Consider the following 19,091-nt stretch of genomic DNA (forward strand, 5'->3'; position numbering starts at 1 on the left):
GGGTGAAATCCTTGCCCCATTGAAGCTAATAGAATAACTGAGTTAAATGTGGACAGGATTTCACCCTGGATCATCTTCATTGGTAGCTGCCTTCAATATGGACTAAGACGGTAAAAGTTGCCTGGTTGGTAGAAATGAGACCAAGATGGCCCCATCAACTTCTGAACATGTTGACTCCCCAGCCGATTTCAGTCCTGACTAGCAATGGCTCTTATTGTTTACATTCCTGATGCAGGACTGTCCATGTTACTTTGAAGCTTGTGTGATGTGGACCAGTGTCTATAATGAATTAAGAGTTTGGAACCATGACACTTATTAGTTGCAATCTATGAAAAGATTTGAATCTGAGTTTTAGAGGTGAAAGGCTATTTCAGTTAAAACTCTGCATCACTTTAGTCTTTAGAATAATGTTTGTATTACTCCTTCCTGATAGAGGGGAGCAGGTCACTCAGACCACTAGTCTTACAAATAACCTCTCCACAGTAAGTTAAAATCTTACACCTGCAAATAATTTTTTGTGTTGTTTTTGGCTAATCTCAATACAGGCAATAGGAGCAGAACAGCTTTATATTTTTTTCTGAAGCATAAGGGGAAACCCATGAAGTAGCAGCCTTTGTTTAGTTCCTCTCAGTGTCAATTACTTAAATTTGCATCCTTTTATTTAGTCTGGTTGAAAAACTATGGAAAGTCTATAGCTTATAAAAGTGTATAATTGTATCCATTAATGCAGTGTATTTCAGGATGGAGGAGAAAAGTTACTTGTCTTAGTCCTGAATTGACTTTCTGTTGCTATTTCGTATTTGTACTATTGATTTTTGCTATATGGATATTCACTGGATAGTTCTGCAAATTAAAAAACCTCACTGATATGCCTGTCCCTGGAATCTACTGACTGATTTCATCTAGTGACTTTGTTTTCTGTTGCACAACAGTCATTTTCTTGATCATACCATAAATTAACGGAACACCGACCCAATCCTCGGCAGTGAGGATCAAAACTGGGACCTTTTCAAACTTAATCATAGACTCACAGGACTGGAATGGACCTCGAGAAGTCATCTAGTCCAGTCCCCTCATGGCAGGATAAGTATTATCTAGACTATCCCTGACAAGTGTTTGTCTAACCTGTTCTTAAAAATCTCCAAAGATGGAGATTCCACAACCTCCCTACGCAATATATTCCAGTGCTTAACCACCATGACAGTTAGGAAGTTTTTTCTAATGTCCAACCGAAACCGACCTTGCTGCAATTTAAGCCCATTGTTTCTTGTCCTATCCTCATAGGTTAAAGAGAACAATTTACCACCCTCCTCTTTGTAATAACCTTTTATGTACTTGAAAACTGTTGCCATGGCTCCCATCAGTCTTCTCTTCTCCAGACTAAACAAACCCGTTTTTCAACCTTCCCTCCTTTTTGTCTAGACCTTTAATCATTTTTGTTGCTCTTCTCTGGACTTTCCAATTTGTCCACATTTTTCCTGAAATGTGGCTTCCAGAACTGGACACAATAGTTCAGTTGAGGCCTAATCAGCATGGTATAGAGTGGATGAATAATTTCTTGTGTCTTGCTTACAATACTCCTACTAATATATCTCAGAATGATATGTTTTTTGTTTTGTTTGCTTGGTTTTTTAAAAATAATGTTACGCTATTGACTCATATGTAGCTTGTGATCCACTATGACCCCCAGATTACTTTTTGCTGCACTCCTTCCTAGGCAGTCATTTCACATTTTGTATGTGTGCAACTTATTGTTCCTTCCTAAATAGAGTACTTTGCAATTGTCTTTATTGAATTTCATCCTATTTACTTCAGACCACTTCTCCAGTTTGTCCAGATTATTTTGAATTTTAATCCTATCCTCCCAATCACTTGCAACCCTTCCCATCTTGGTATCATCTGAAACTTTATAAGTGTACTCTCTATGCCATTATCTAAATCTCTGATGAAGATATTGAATCAGACCCAGAACTGATCTCTGCGGGACCCCACTTGTTATGCCCTTCCAGCATGACTGTGAGCCACTGATAACTACTCTCTGTGAACAGTTTTCCAACCAGTTATGCACCCATATTATAGTAGCTCCATCTAGGCTGTATTTCCCTTGTTTGTTTAATGCATGAGCTTCATCTACTGCATCAGCTAAAAGACACCTATGTAATAGTGAAGGCTGGAGCAGGCTTATCAATCTCTAGAGGACCTAGCCACCACTAGAGGGGAACAGAGTGCCATTCTGAGCAAGCAGAGGTACATTAATTTATTTTATTTAATGTCAAATCTGAAATAAAAACAATGCCTGCACATAACTTCTATGTGCCTTGGCAATAATTACACTTAAAACAGCCTCCAACAGCATTAATAACCCATATTGCTGTTCAAAATGTTTGTTGAATAGTGTGAAGTAGGTTTCAAGCAAAGAGAAATAAAACATTTTTATTGTTGTGGAATTGTTCAGACAAGGTTTTCCCCATCTTTGTTAGCAATTGACCATTTAAAAACCCAGATGAAGGGAGTTCTGGGGTGTCATTCTTAACCCTCATTACGGTCAACAGTAGATCCTTTTTCTTCTGTGTAGAAAGGCTTAAAAGTAGAGATTCTCAGCAGATGTAAATCAGCATCACTCCACTGAAGTCAGCGGAACACTGCGTGAGTTTACATCAGCTAAGAATCTGACTCATCCTTTTTGTTCAGAAAGCAGCAGCCGCAGATTTGCATGACTATGATGTAGCTGTAGTGGCAAGTAGAATGGATTTGCATCTCGAACGGTCTGTTGCAAGTCTTCTTTCTTCTTTGTAAAGCAGACCCGTTAGAAAATGTGCCAGACCTCATGGAATTGAGATGCCCAGCATACCTTCTGCAATGGGGGCTGAAAATGATTTAGTCCTATCTAGGTTTGTGACCTTTTTTTTATTTTTTTTTTAACTGTTAATGATGGATTCTCTCTTTATACATGTTGTCAGCAATAGGTCATTTTCCCCAGTTGACATAGACACTAAATTGCTACTTAATCTCAATATTTTTTAAACTGCTTTACTCTTGTCACCTCTGGTGATGCAGCCTTATTGGCTGATTGAGTTTTAAAAATATCTTCCTCAGATGGTTGGTTTTGTTTAGATGAGGGCTTGCACGCACACATGCTGCTTTTAAAGTACAAGAACATGTTGCTGAGGTAGGTTTGGGAGAGGTTATTGTACTGTTGATATGCAACCTGGAAAGTCCTGACTAGTACCGATGACATATCTTAGGGTATGTCTATGCTGTAGTTAAAACCCCATGGCTGGCTCATGCCTGCTGACTCGGGTTAAGGGGCTGTTTAATTGCAGTGTAGACATTCGGGTTTGGGCTCTAGGACTCTGTGAGGTGGGAGGGTCCCAGAGCTTGGACTGCGGTCCAAGCCCAAACGTCTACACTGCAATTAAACTGCTCCTTAGCCTGAGTTCTGCAAGCCTGAGTCAGCTGGCCCAGGCTAGGCTCAAGTGTCTAACTGTAGTGTAGACATACCCTTAGAGCTTTGCATATGAACCATGACAAAGCATTTATTTTGGAAGGTAATTTCTTCATTCTGGTATCATAGAACTCTTTGTGGGTCAAGGGGTTCAAGTTAATAGATCCTGATGAAGGATCAAGTTCTGTGCAGGTTTTCAGAGTTGAATAATTGGATAATGAAGCTCACTGAGTATCAAAAAATCTTTCCCCATTTTCGCAGGTGGTTTCATGGTTCTTTTGATTTGGTTCTCAGCTGAAGTTTCTATAATGGATAAATCTATATACAGCAATTGATATTTAATAGCTAAATCTATCTAAATTTAGATTTCTTACTCTAGAGTGTTCACTATAGCTACAGGGAGCACCAACTTATTAAGCCAGTCTTTGCAAAGTTGACAGAGGGAACATGGAGGTCTTGTCCACTAAATACTGGTGAGCTGATAGGATTGAATCTTGTGCATTTGGAAAACAACACACACAAATACAATATTTTGTATAAAGAATTGTGAATCACTATGAATTTTGGTACACATTATACCATTTGATAGATCTCACTGAATATGATTACATACTACTTATGGTCACAAATTACTGCTGTGCAAATTCCAGTTTAGCAATTGATGGTATTCTTACATTCCTATTACATTTGGACTCTGTACCGTGAGAATCTCACTGTACTGCTAAAATACATGGGATACTAATGTGCTACAAGATCATTGACTGCAGGCTCCTCCTGTATGAAAAAAGATTTGTTCTGTAATTACTTAGAATTAGAGCTGTCAAGCAATTAAAAAAATTAATCACAATTAATTGCATGATTAAAAAAATTTATCATGATCACTTGCGATTAATCATGCTGTTAAAATAGAATACCGTTATTTAAATATTTTGGGATGTTTTCTACATTTTCAAATATATTGATTTCAATTACAATACAGAATAAAAAGTGTACAGTGCTCGCTTTATATTTATTTTTTATTCTAAATATTTGCATTGTAAAAAACAAAAGAAATAGTATTTTTCAATTCACCTAATACAAGTACTGTAGTGCAATCTCTTTATGTTGAAAGTTGAACTTACAAATGTAGAATTATGTACCAAAAAAACTGCATTCAAAAAGAAAATAATGTAAAACTTTAGAGCCTACAAGTCCACTCAGTTCTACTTCTTGTTCAGCCAGCCTCTCAGACATACAATTTGTTTACATTTGCAGGAGATAATGCTGCCCGCTTCTTAGAATCATAGAAGATCAGGGTTGGAAGGGACCACAGAAGGTCATCTAGTCCAACCCCCTGCTCAAAGCAGGACCAATCCCCAGACAGATTTTCACCCCCATTCCCTAAATGGCCCCCTCAAGGATTGAACTCTCAACCCTGGGTTTAGCAGGCTAATGCTCCCCCCACTGAGCTATCCCTCTCCTTACAATGTCACTTGAAAGTGAGAACAAGTGTTCTTATGGCACTGTTGTAGCAGTGTTGCAAGATATTTACGTGCCAGATGCGCTAAAGATTCATATGTCCCTTCATGCTTCAACCACCATTCCAGAGGATATGTGTCCATGCTGATGACTGGTTCTGCTTGATAACAATCCAAAGCAATGTGGATGGATGCATGTTCCTTTTCATTATCTGAGTCGGATGCCATCAGCAGAAGGTACATTTTCCTTTTTGATGGTTCGGGTTCTTTAGTTTTCTCATTGGAGTGTTGCTCTTTTAAGACTTCTGAAAGCATGCTCCACAGCCTGTCCCTCTCAGATTTTGGAAGGCACTTCAGATTCTTAAACCTTGGGTTGAGTGCTGTAGTTGTCTTTAGAAATCTCACATTGATACCTGATTTGCATTTTGTCAAATCACCAATGAAAGTGTTCTTAAAATGAACAACATATCCTGCGTTATCATACAAGACTGCTATAACATGAAATATGTGGCAGAATGCAGGTAAAACAGAACAGGAGACTCCCCCCAAGGAGTTGAGTCACAAATTTAGTTAACACATTATTTTTTTAACTCGTGTCATCAGCATGGAAGCAAGTCCTCTGGAATGGTGGTTGAAGCATGAAAGGGCATATGAATGTTTAGCATATCTGGCACATAAATACCTTGCAATGCTGGCTACAAAAGTGCCATGTGAACATCTATTCTCACTTTCAGGTGACGTAAACAAGAAGTGGACAGCATTATCTCCCGTAAATGTAAACAAACTTGTTTGTTTAGCAATTGGCTGAACAAGAAGTAGGAGTGTGTGGATTTGTTGGCTCTAAAGTTTTATATTGTTTTATTTTTGAGTGTGTGGTTATGTAACCAAAAAAAAAATCTACATTTGTAAGTTGCACTTTCATGATAGAGATTGCACTATAGTACTTGTATGAGATGAATAGAAAAATACTATTTATGTTATTTTACAGTGCAAATATTTGTAATAAAAATAATATAAAGTGAGCAGTGTACACTTTATATTCTGTGTTGTTAATTGAAATAAATATATTTGAAAACGTAGAAAAGCATCCAAAAATTCAATAAATTTCAATTGGTATTCTGTTGTTTCATAGTGCATAGTTCATAGATTAAAACTGTGATTAATCGTGATTAATTTTTTTAATCGTGATTATTTAATTTAGTTATTTGTGTGAGTTAACTACAATTAATCAACCACCCTACTTAGAATACTACTTTTCTTTTGTATTCTTTGTTATGTATTCTTTCTGGTACAGCATCTCATTCAGATTAATAGGACACTTGAATAATTTCAACTGGATTCTGCTGGGTAAGATTAATTCTAAGCAATGTAATAGAAGCTCACCATTGCATAATAGGGATAATATAGTTGCTGGTCCATTATTAGATAACACAGTGTGATTCTCAGAATGGCTTTATAAAAATATTCGCTTATTTAAAAACAACATTACTGGCAAAATAACTATTAGAGAGGTAATTCAAACTTAATTTCTCTTATTAGCTTGCCCTTATATTTTTATTGCAATTTATGTAAAGGCTTAGCAGAAATTTTTAATATAATTTGGATGGATAATATCAATCTTTATTTTGAAGCTTTTTTATTGTCATCTATTTAAACTTTAACTTTAACAATTCATGTAGGGGTCAGACAATGTATTCAATGACAGTTGACATTAAGATTAAAAACATTAAAGCTTTATAGCTATTAAAACACAAATTGTCAACGTCACATGTGAAAATATATAAATTAAATATCCTTAAATCAAAGTCCTAAGTTTTCAAGCAGCATTTTTCTTATTTAGCCTATCTGTAAATTTCAATTATTATCTATGGAAATTTGTTGGTTTTTTTTTTGCGGGGGGTGGGGGGGGTTGACATTTATTGACATTTACTAATTTAAAAAAATCTTATCCTTCCAAGCCTACTTATATAATGAGTGAGTGTTCCCACTGTTTAGGACACGTGAAGCTGCTATGTCTAGGCACAGTGGAAATAACTCACTAGCTTTGCCCTTCCCTGTACAGTTTTGTCAGTGCTATCAGCTTACTTCCATTGGATTACAGGCCTCTGTTTCTGTGTGAGGAGGTTCTAAAACTTCCTCCATCTTTTACAAGCCCTGTTTTCGTGGTTCTACCTCATACGCATGATTCCTTTTGGTCAATGCTAGCGGTATTTCTGTTGAGTCTCTTCTTATTTGGATGGGGTTTGAGTTGTGCAATGTACTTTTTCCTCTCTTGGATCAGGGTGCTGTTTCCACAGCACTACCAGGTCTTATTGGACACGGGAGAAAGACAGTAGGGCCAGCCTCAGTGCTGCGAACATTTAAGGATATATTTACCTTTATGGACAGTGAATAGTTCTACTGAGTTTAATAGGAGCTGTTGGGTGCACAGCACTTGAAAATCTGTCACTCTTCATTGGTATATGTGAGGTTATACACCATGTACGTGTAGGGGAGCTTGGCTCCATATTGACTGCGACTAGTCGGGTGAAATGGCAAAAGACTGTTCTTGCCTGAATTATACATCATTACTGATTCACTAGCAGTGAGTTGAGAATTCTCTAATTCTTTGATGTGGTCTGAATGTGTTAAATGTGCTTTAATTAGAGCGAGGCCCAATTCACAAAGCTGATACAAACTTTCTGAAACTTTCGGGTTGTGTAGAGCTAGAGTTTTGTCTCAGATCGTCTAGTTGCCACTTTAAGGTCTCGCAGTGCTCAGGAGTGTAGATCAGTTTGATCAGGAGTGTCCCATTATATTATTCCTGGAAGAAAAAGTGTCCCTTCCTTTAAAGGGACACTGATCTGGAAATCTATTCCATTTTTTAAAAAAAAGTTTTGTTTTTTTTTTTAAAGTTCCTTTTAGGTACTGTACCCACCACTGTGTCCCTCTTCTTCTTTTTTTTAAAATTCAGTTAATGGTTTCCTAATTTTTATGTTCTCTCCTCTGTTGCTGTGTGAAAGGTGCATACAAACAAAGGTAATAGTGAAAATGAATCAACACGGTAAAACTGCCAAACAGCTTTTATTACCCTCTAATCTGTTCTAGTTATAGTAATTTTTGATGTTCTTGTAGCAGTAGTAGGCAAAATGTTTTCAAATACTTAAATCAAAATAAAGTGTGTAGAAAAAAAGATTTAAGAGTAAAACTAGAATCATTTGCAATTAATGTATAGAACATCCAGAATGCTGCTTCTGGTATTAATTTTCTTTTGGTATGCAATATATGTACTAGAACTATCCATGTCATTCACGAGACATGCTTCTTGTGGTCTAAGAGGTACTAATATACTAGTATGTTTCAATTTATACTTGTGTATATTTGATTGGAATTCTTTGTCTGGCACTTATCTGTATTTTTCCACTATAGCTCTTGAGAAAGTTCTGAGCTGCCACATTAAGCTTTGCATGCCCTTTTTTTGTTTCACTTTTAAGGCAGCGCTTGTTTCTTTTGGTGACTTACTTAAGACTTCTTATGTAGTTCAGAACTGAGCTGGTCATAGATGTAATGTGCTATCGACATGAGAATTTTAAATAGGGTGACCAGACAGCAAGTCTGAAAAATCAGGACAGAGCGTGGGGGTGGTAATAGGAGTCTATATAAGAAAAAGACCCCAAAATCGGGACTGTCCCTATAAAATCGGGACATCTGGTCATCCTAATTTTAAAACTGAGTTTCAACAACTGTTTCAGCAGGTTCTGCAGGATTGTGGTGAGTGACATAATTTGTTACAACTTGTAGGCTGGCTGTACACCAGCCAGTACGAGCTCTGTTACATAATAGAGAACAGCGGTCTAAAAAGAAATGCCGACTGAGAAGATTTTCAAAGGAGACCTGAAAGCAATACTGTACAGGAAATTAAATCATTGGGCAAGGAAGTGGAATTGGGCTGATTGCAGTCATTAATGTCCCCATAATTAGGGGCATATAAGGAATGTTACTCAGCAACTAGTGTAGTGCCAATTAAATAAAGTAAATGTGGAATTTCAAACAAACTACTAGCACTTGTACCTGAGGGGAAGTGTGAAGAGGGGGGTTCTTGTGAGGTAGGAATTAAATGTCGCATTCTAAAGAAAGCAAAATGGTCTAAACATCTCCCTGGGAAAACTGTTTATATGATGAAGCTTGTAATATAAAATGTGCAATAAATCTAGAGAAGTAAGTTATTGAAGAGTATCTGAGAATTATTTAAATTTCAGCTGAAAGGATTTTTGAGCAAGATGACTTGAGCTACATAAAGTTTCAGAAAGTAAATATGGCACTGATTCTTTAACTTTTAGAACTAAATCTTTTTGATGGTGTAGTTCAGAGAGTTACACACAACCATCCACTAACACTGAAGTGTTAGATTTACATGGCAAACTGGAATAATCCCTGGCTGCTTGGACGTAAATTGTTCACCTTTCACCTCTAAAAGTTAATTAAATCTTCTCTTCTTCCATGTCCCCCTCTTTTTTGTTGTGTAATTAAAATAGAGGTATGTGAATGAAACACTTCAGTATTCAGAGTAAAAGCTTAATGTACTGTTCTAGTTCATAATGTGCAGATTCTAGAAATAGTATTATAGTGAGATGATAAGTTTTTGTTTTTTTTATTTTTAATGTTAGAGAGAATTTCCAAAAGGAGGTGGGGGAAAGCGTAGGCAAAAGTGAATGCTGTTAACAATAGCACAGAGTACAGGGCTATGTTTCTTAAATTGTCAAAACAATTTTGTTTCTAACATCCTCCTCAATGGGAGAAGGGGATTTTGATGGATGTGTAGACTGGTTAAAAATGTATATTTTAAGGAATCTGCTCAATGTTAAGAAATACCTTTTGGGTGCTCCGTAACCCACAATGGATTGGTGTCTCACCATGCCAGCTGTAGGAACATCTATGTCAAACCAGTTTACTTTGGTTTATTTTGGGATGAGGTGGGAGGACTTGACCCTTAGTGAAAAGTAGAACGAGATGGTTAATTGTTTTTCTTATGAATATTTTAGACTTTAAATGGAGCGACTTCTCATTTTGTGATTGGTTTATATGTGTGTATGGGCGGGGGGACTATGTGGCAAATTACTGACTTGTTTTTAAAAGCTGTTTACTGAATGCAGTTAAGTCTACTGCAGGAGTATCAGTGCAGAAGATACAGCTCACTCCATGGTTATAGTACATTGCTTTAAATAAAGCAGTTTATTTTTTGAGACTAAAATAGCTTTTTATTTCCCCAGTGGGATTTTTTTTTTTTTGCAAGAGTAAGGGTTTCAGGGTCTTTGTAAGTGCTGCTATCTTTCTCAACAAAGTTGTTCTAAATGTTTCTGGCTCTTTAAGTTTTAAGCTACATTAAACACTAGAGCTGGTTGAAACTTTTTGATTGAATTTTTTTTTCTGCCAAAACAAGTTTAATCCGAAGTTTTGAGAGAAAATGTAATTTACTGACAAACTACTAAATGGAATGAAAACGTTTGTTTCATTTCCAATTGAAAGTTTTTTCGTTTTGTTATTCAAAAGCCAAACCATTTTCAATGTTTTGTCCCCCCCCCCACACACACACACTTTTTCCTATCTCTGGCATTGTATACATCAGAATGTTTTTTTTTCCTTTTTCCACTGTAACTTTTTTTTTCAGAAATTCCTCAACTTTGGTCAAGTTTCAGTGGGAAAAGTAAAAAGTGGGTGAATCTTTTTTTTTTTGGGGGGGGGAAGGAGAATTAATGAAAATTCTAAATTCTATATAGAGTCCTGCAAAACAGAAGCATTTGCATTATTTTTTGTTAAGTTACTTTTCCATTTTTGACCCTCTCTTAAAAACAATATTGGATTAAGAAAAAAAAACTGTCCAAAAGACTTTCGTAAAGTTGGATTTTAGATTTCTGTGCCTATCTCTAGTCCTCTGCTACACTTAAGTGCACAGTCTGCAGTAACAAGTTTTTTCAGTGTAATCTGTTAGAGGGGAAAGGGAGATCCATTGTGAGAATATGAGAACAAAAAGAAAAAAAATGCACCATTTGGGATGGACTCTCTTTCTAGTATCCCATCTATGTTTTTCCCATACACCAACATTTCAGTTCCCCAGTCTCCTGTGGTACAGCTCTATCTGACGGCTATCCTTCCTATTGTGTCCATGTGTCTGTCTTTGCTCTGTATAGAAACTGGGGCTAGTTCTCATCTGTCAGTCCTGGAGCTGCAGAAGGGAAATCCCACCTTCTCCTGTGTTGCCAGTAGTTAACCTTCACGATTGACCTGAGCGGAAATTCAGTGTCTCTTCCCCACGGTATTAATTTTAACTCTATTTTCCCAGCCTTCTTTCTGATAGGAAATGATCAGGAGTGGGCGTTCCTTACTTTTGTTTTTAACTTTTCTGCTGGTTTAGAACCATATATGATTCCAGTCTGCCACCTGTTGAGTCCCTGTTAGCAGTTCCATTATGACAGAGAAGCCAAAGAACTTTTCAAAACACCACTTGAGTTCTACATTGAGGCCTTGAATTGTGATAAAAGAGAGAAATTTAATGAAGTTTTGTGTAAAAATGTTTCCATTCTAGGTGGTGCTGGTGATTGTGTCCCCAAAATTCAGAACTTTCACTTTCTTGCAAAACGTTCTGTAGTGGATTTTTTCTTTTTTTTTTCATTTCGCACTTCTGCTTGATACAATACTAAAATATTAGGCAGTAGCAGCAACATCAAAGCTAACTTTCTCCACAGCAAGAGCGTTAGAAGGAGGGTTAAGTGAGGTGGGTTAGACTTACTGTACATAGGCACAAGAAATATTTACTATATTACCCACGTCTACATTTGTATGCTTGTTGTAAAATGAAAGGTACTTAACAAAATATCCAAAATTTCATATGCTTATGCAGCATTTCTTCTTATGCTGTAGCTCTTTCTGAATTAACCACCATGTAAAACATCTCTAACCATGTAGTACTCTAAACGTTTAGCTATGACCAAAGTTTGTTTTGAATGCCAGGTTTGCTTTTTAATTTTATTTTTAAGGATTTACTTAATATTTGTTGTAGATTTAATCCTTTTATTGCTGTATTTCTATCGTGTTTTTTCTATATTGTCTAGACAAAAATATTTTTAAAAGAATGCTGCTGAACTGAAGTAAGCAGAAGATACACAATTGCAGTAATTCACATGTAAAAAAGTTGATTTTTTTGTTGCCAAAATTGATATTTTATAATTAAATTCCACTAGGTTGGAGAGCAGCATGTTCATATTACAAGGTACCCAGTATAATCCTCTTCTCTTGCATGTTTATTTCTGTAAGATTCTGTTAACTAGGGAAGTATAGTAAAATATGGTCTGTATGTGTGTATGATGTATAATGTGTGTGTATTTCTGTACAGATACAACACTGAAGTTAATTTGAAGATACCTAACTGAGTTTTAAAGGGTGTGTAGGTGGATTTGTGACATCAGCGGTAACTCAGCTGCTCATCACACAGCTCACTTCAATTCATTTGCATACAGCTATATTTAAAGTGCTGTAAATGTGGCTTCACCCCCATTTAAAATAAGGCTGGGAAGTGGGAGGACATGGCAACACCTGGAGCTTACTCCCGTAACCATGGAGCCTTGCTGATGTTCTTCTTAATTATGTTTTTTCTTTACCCTCTGGTGACTTCTGATGGTACACTGTGGTGGGGATTTCTTTTTGTCATTGCTTTTGTTATTGGAGGCCTCTTGTTTTCTTTCAATTGACTTGAGACTCTTAAAATTGGTCTGATTTGCTATCCAAGAAGACGACAAAGCAATCTAACTTCTAAATATAACAAAAAAGAAAGGGACTGTTGCCAGATTTTTATCCTTGATAACAGTATTGGGAATTAATTTCAAGAGAGATATAAAAGCAGATCTTGGAGAGTGACTCCCTCAGTGAGGAAGGTTAGTATTTTTTTATTTAAAGAAGGGATAATTCCAAAAACCTGCCGACTCAAATCCTGGTAAGAAAAGAGGGAAGGTGATAGATGTTGAGTCATGACTACTGATCAGTCTCACTAAACCAGAGACCATTAATCCAGTGTTTGTGGCCTAAGCTCCGGCTCTGATGCTGCACCCTTATTCACTTTCTAGTTTTAGATGTTTTTTTTTTTAAGGTTAAATAAGATTAATGTTGTGGGATAGTCTTCAAAACGTTGCTGGTTCATTCGTTGTTGTTCTCCAATAATGACGTCTGCTAAGAAATCTAGTAAGCGACTGATTTATGACTATTTGACAGCTGAACTGATACTGCATCTCTAATATTATAAGGGTTTTGATATTCAGAGAGGTCATCATTTCTACATACCGGGTAAGTCTGATTTTTTTTCCTTTGAAATGTTGTGAATTTCTGTACAAGGCTATGGTTTTAGCAAAGTTCTTAAACATACGACCAACTTTAAGCTTGGGAGTAATCCCTGTATCTTGTTGAATATGGGCTTAACTTACTAATGCCTTTATAAAACTTTTCTTCTCTTCCCCTCCCCACTTAAACTGTAGGTTTTGCAACAGTATGTTTTTTGTTTTACCCAGTTTTGTTTTTGAACTACACAGTTCTTTGACCTTTTTCTGTCTTGTACCTCTTGTCATTGAGGTAATGTAGACTCTATGTAACATTGCATCCCCTTTCTTGTCTAGTTGCACAGTGTATGTGTTTGGTATAATATGTTTTGGATTATTTTTAATATCTCCCCCCACTTATTTCACAGTTATGAGGTCACAATCTATCATGAGATCTGATACTGTAGATAGAAGGTGACCTATTTTTCCTTTAGCTGCCAGTGAGATGTTTGATGTATTGGACTCAGAGAGATGTGTTCCATACTAGACTATTTGTATGAACTATATTAATGTCCGTTTGCATGTCTGCACAGATAAATATGTTAAAAATCTGCTTTATGTTGCAATACATATTTATATCTATATAAAATATTACAGCTAAAAGATCTTCCTCTCTTGGCAACCACTGGTCTTAACACTTGCATCTGTTTTTCCTCTGTCAGAAGGTATCTGTGGATCTGCAAAAGGGGGAAATGTATTTCCCTGTAATCTGCAGAAATCCCAAAGAGTTATTTTATGGATCCTGAGCCATCTTTGCTGATGATCTGTATCTCTCCAGATCCTACTCTTTTTCCTGGCGGCACAAATCTTAAAGGTGCCATGCTACTGTTGGCTACTTGCCCTTTGGGTGCATGCTCACCACTCCCTTTTTGAGGTGGGTAGAGATCATGGAGAATAGAGTAGTTGCCTCCCAGCTTGTCCATTCCCCTTGAATTTGCACAGGCCCCCGAACATACATGATTCCTGTGGAAAGCAATTGTGGGCTTGTGATGGGTTGTGGGAGGTGGGGGGAAGGGGAATGATGCCTCTTAGACTCAACTGCCCTCTTCCAAATGTACTGGCTATGCCTGACCAATATTTGTGCTCCTTTGAGCCACTTACCAGAAAGGATCTGTATGTTTCAAAAAACTCAAATACTGCTTTTCAGTTCCATGTTTATTTTAATACTTATAACTAAAGTAATTTCTTCAGCTAAAATGTGTACATATCCAAGGCAGATGATTAATGAAATCTCACAGTATAAACCCAAATGAGCATTGATAGTTTCATTTGGAACTAGAGGAGCTCACACAAGCAGCAACACATCTATGAAGTATGGTCAGAGTGTTCCTTTGTTTACATGAGAAGACTGCCTGGTAACTCTGTTTTCTAACATCAATAATATGCACTCAGGCGCGCTCTCTCTCTCTCTTTCTCTCTCTCTCTCATAGGTTTATTGCCCACATTTCTAACACCGCAATTTTAATGTAACCCTTTCTGTCCCCTCATTCACTGGCAATCTGAAGAAAAGCTCAACTGAAGGCATAAAGGGTAGAAAAGGTAGTTCAGAAAGGAAACTCGAGGGAGCAGCTACAATCATCAGAGAAGAAATTAATACTAAACAGAAGCCAGTAAATCAGCTTGATGAGAGGAATAAAACTAAGGTGGAATCATAAAGCAGTGGGAAAACCAGAGGCTGGTTGAAGTGAATCAAGGAACTTCTGCTTTAAAGGTCTAAAACTTCTTCATCTTAGCTCCTCTAGTCTCCTTTTGTTGGTGAGCCATCCTGCCTCCTTTTGACTCTCATTTCTGGAAGTAATACGCGTCTGTCTGATGCATGAGCATGTAACAGCAAGTAAAAATATGAGTGAAGAGTTTTCTAAATGTTGTCCTGTATTGAGCAGGAAAGGCCTTCAAATATTGATGAACTATGTGAGTGTCTTTTATTCTCTCTTACTCTCTCTGACAAACTTGCAGATAAAACTCTTGGCCGTGACCACAGGATGATTTCTAATCCTGTGGAGTGTCAGTAGATGTGCAACACTAATTTAGATAACTGATTGAGGTTGACTGGGGCAGAGTGGGAAAAGGATGAGCTTTTCACCCAATTGAAGGCCAAACATGGCTTGTCATACAAGATGAGGATTTATGCAATAGGAATATAAGGGCAGGTCTACACTAAGGGCGGGGGTCGAACTAGGGTACGCAAGTTCAGCTACGTGAATAGCGTAGCTGAATTTGAAGTACCCTAGTTCGAACTACTCACCCGTCCAGACGCCACGGAATCGAAGTCCGCGGCTCCAAGGTCGACTCCGCCACCGCCGTTTGCAGTGGTGGAGTACCGGAGTCGACCGCGGCGCTTCTGGAGTTTGAACTATCGCGTCCAGATTAGACGCGATAGTTCGAACTCCGAGAAGTCGAACTCACCGCGTCGACCCGGCTGGTAAGTGTAGACTAGCCCTAAGAAGGAAATAACAGTGGTTCTGAACTCTGTGCACAGTACCTATTTTGATTGTACAGCTAAGAATTGTGTTTGTACCTTTGGACTCAGATGTATCAATACAGATGCTACTTGTAAGAGCACAAATACTTGCCCAAAATTGATTAGAGGGAGACCCTGGAGTTCACAACAGAATACCAAAGGTCTTGCCTTGATTATATAGTAAGTGGTCACAAGGAATTTTTCAGAAGTGAATTTTGGAGGGTAGCATTTTAACTGGAATAATAAAGGCATGTGAGAGCTATTGAATAATAGTCTGAAAGGGATGAAAGCTTTTATTGTTGCTTTAAAACGTCTAAAAATCCTGCAAAAATGATTTTGAAATGAAATGTACCAAAACTAATTTAGAGATTGAGAGAAGCATGTGTTTTTAGTGACCTTGGGACTGAGCAGGCTTGCTTTAGGGATTTGACAGGAATGGTTTGCAGACCAGAGAAATAAAAAGCATGTGTAGTAAGGATACAGTTACATTTGATAGCTGGAATGAAAACAAGAGCTTTAGTTTTCATTTAAAACTTCTGTACATTTTTTAACAACAAAAATTGTATTTGTCATTTGTTTGCCAAACTTGTAAATGTTTAATGTCCAGGCACCTCCTCTTCCCCCATCTGCTCCCTTGATTTATGATAAGGAAAGGTTATCTTCTTACAAAGTGACGTGAAAATACCTACTGTACTGACAGAACAGACAGCAATGCAATAGCTAATAGCACATTGCCTCTCTGTTGGTAGCCTGACGGAGGCCTTGCTTTGTTTAGTTCAAAACTGTTTTTATACTGGTTGCATCAGCTGGGATTTTCTTCTGATGGAAAAGCTTGGTAACTTTCCATAAAGAATTGCCTAAAGTAAAGGTAACAGGGAGTACTCATTCATAGGACCTTGTTCACAATAATTTACATAGACAAAACTAAAACCAAAAGTTAAAAGAAATTAATTCTACGGAAAGCAATGTTCTGAGATGTCTCAGTATCCACAATGTGTACATCTAACTTAGGTTGACTGGGATTCGTCCCTATCCATGTTTCTCACTTCATATGTGACCCCAACCAACCACTTTTTCCCCACTGGTTTAAAAATATGTTCTGTAAAGAGCTTTTGAGATATTTGTAAGAAAGGCATTGTCAGGGCAAATGAATTCCCACTCCAACAAGAGGATTTGATCAAACATGACTGTAGACTCTCTTCTCTCTTACAAACATAGGACCTGATCCTGAGTGGTGCTGAGCACCCACAATTCCCTTTGATCTCAATGACCGCTGAGTGCGAAGACCCCTATATTTGTGTGTGTGAGAGAGAGACAGAGAGAGGGATATTAGGATAATTTTGCTGGCTCCTTATGCAGGTGGCCAGATATAGCAAATGGCGGTAAGTGCACATATTGCAGTGTCTGTAACATATAGTGTATATCACTTTTGTAGAAAAGCAGTGCAGAGTTTTTCAGCTTAGAGTTGAGGGCATTGTGGCAATGCAATTTGATTAACACAATTGCCATCTTCAGTTGTACCATGATGTAGTCAGGAAGGCAGAATACCGGCTAGAAATGCTGTATAAAAAAATAAGGTAAGAGATAAATTAGCAGCCTTAATATTAGTACAGTATTGTGTTCTTGATTTCCATTCTGACCCTAAACTACTAGCTGATGATGTTCTTCTTGGAAAATATGTAGGTTGGAGAATACTTATTATTCAAGTTTTATGAGCAGTGGTGGTGTAATGGTACATGAAAGCAGGCAATCAGCTTATACAAGCTGAGGGTATGTATGACATCATGCTCAGGACTCCCAGAATTGTGAGTCACTGTGTTACCTCATCCCTCCCCACACCTCAGCAAGTGAGAGTTTAGCTTTTGCTAAACTGTGTGTTCGCTCCCTGACATACGAGCCAGTCTGCCTTGCTGGCACACTCTTCAAGACTCTCCCAGTCCAAACCCTGTCTTGCAGGAAACAATCAGTGAACCACAACTCCTGAGTTCCCCAGAGACATCTCACTGCAGCATCCAATCCCTCTCAATGTGACACTCACAGAAATGATCAGGTTCGCTGGTTCCCCAGAGACAGAACACACCAAGTCTGCTGGTTTAGTTGAGAATTCATGCTTCACTTTAATACACAGCATTGAGATGGTTTTGTAGTAAAACAAGAATAATGTTATTACCAAAGAACGAATGTTTAAGAAAAACTAGACAAGGATAAAAAAGATAGGTGTGGTTACAAACAAAACAAAATAGACTTTCTAGTGACTAAAATCTAATTTTAGCAAGTTACAATCTTTGCCTAAGCAATTTCTCACTTATATCAAGTTTCTAGCAGCTCTTGCCTTTCAGAGCAAGAGGATCCAGGTTCCGTACTGTTCAAAGGGATCACTTTATTACCTTATTGATCACTTAGTGATGGATAACTAAGAAGTCTTTTTGTTCCCCTTACATTATTCAAAGACCATTGTCTCTGCCTCAAGAGTTAGGAAGATTTCCTGGGAGTGCAGGTTCTGTCCCCCAATCTGATTGTTAAATGGTCTTCTCTTCTGCTTGTTTAGCTTGATGGGTTTGTTTACCTTATATGTAATATACTTTCATTGTCCTTTGCCAGTAATCAAGCCAGTCACACAGGTAAATACAGGTCTGTCGCATCTTACGTGCATTTAACATGTGCGATTTCAGCTTTGCCCGGTTGAGGTGGGGTGGGAAGTGCGGGCAATTCCACCAGCACGAGACTATTATTTTCCCACTAAAATATTTTTTTGGGGGGACTTGACAGCAACAGCATGTCTTTAGGCCCGTGATAAGGTTTTCTCCTATAATTACCCTGGAGCATCGGCAACAAAAAAAACCAAACCCACAAATAAACAACAGTTTAAATAGTGTGTCTGCCCCGGAGTGAGTGTGAGATGGGAGAAGCGAATCTGCTGTTCCCACTACAGTACTCAGTCCCCCTGTGCCTCTCATACTGTGCGCATCTTGCCATGCTGAGTGAGATTCTACTGTGTCTGTACTGTTTAAAGAGAGAGTACATATTTTTCATACTATATAACATGGCCCCTAAACGCAAGGCACCTACTTCATCTGATGCGCAACTGAAGAAACAGTGATCTGTTGTTCCAACGCTGGAGGAAAAACTGGCCATGTTGGACTTACTGAGAGACGGTATGTCCATCGCCAACGTGGCGTGAAAATACGGCCACAACAAATCTAGCATCTGTGCCATCAAGATTCGAGAGAGAGAAATTCATCAAGCCGTGGCATCAAGTGCTCCAGTAACTGCTAAGATGACGAGCCAAGTGCATGATAAAACTTTAGTGAAGACTGAAAAGGCATTAAACTTATGGCTGGAAAACATGAACCGTAAACGCGTGCCTATCTATGGCAACATGTTGC

At 37.8% G+C, this 19,091-nt stretch overlaps 1 protein-coding gene across 5 annotated transcripts in view; it reads left to right on the plus strand.

Annotated features, from left to right (window-relative positions):
• The window catches only part of MLLT3 (MLLT3 super elongation complex subunit), a 246,147-nt gene that overhangs the window by 82,953 nt on the left and 144,103 nt on the right, over nucleotides 1-19,091 (plus strand). Inside the window, exon 1 of one of the 5 annotated variants that reach the window (XM_039545644.1) lies at nucleotides 15,008-15,155. The exons of the other annotated variants lie outside the window; for them this stretch is intronic. Within the exon in view, the coding sequence (XP_039401578.1) occupies nucleotides 15,107-15,155 (49 nt within the window). The 5' untranslated portion in view covers nucleotides 15,008-15,106. Of the gene's footprint in view, nucleotides 1-15,007; nucleotides 15,156-19,091 lie in introns of those variants that run through there. 5 annotated transcript variants of the gene reach the window in all.

The sequence above is a fragment of the Mauremys reevesii genome, linkage group 6, assembly GCF_016161935.1.
Source record: "Mauremys reevesii isolate NIE-2019 linkage group 6, ASM1616193v1, whole genome shotgun sequence".
Lineage (NCBI taxonomy): Eukaryota > Metazoa > Chordata > Testudines > Geoemydidae > Mauremys > Mauremys reevesii.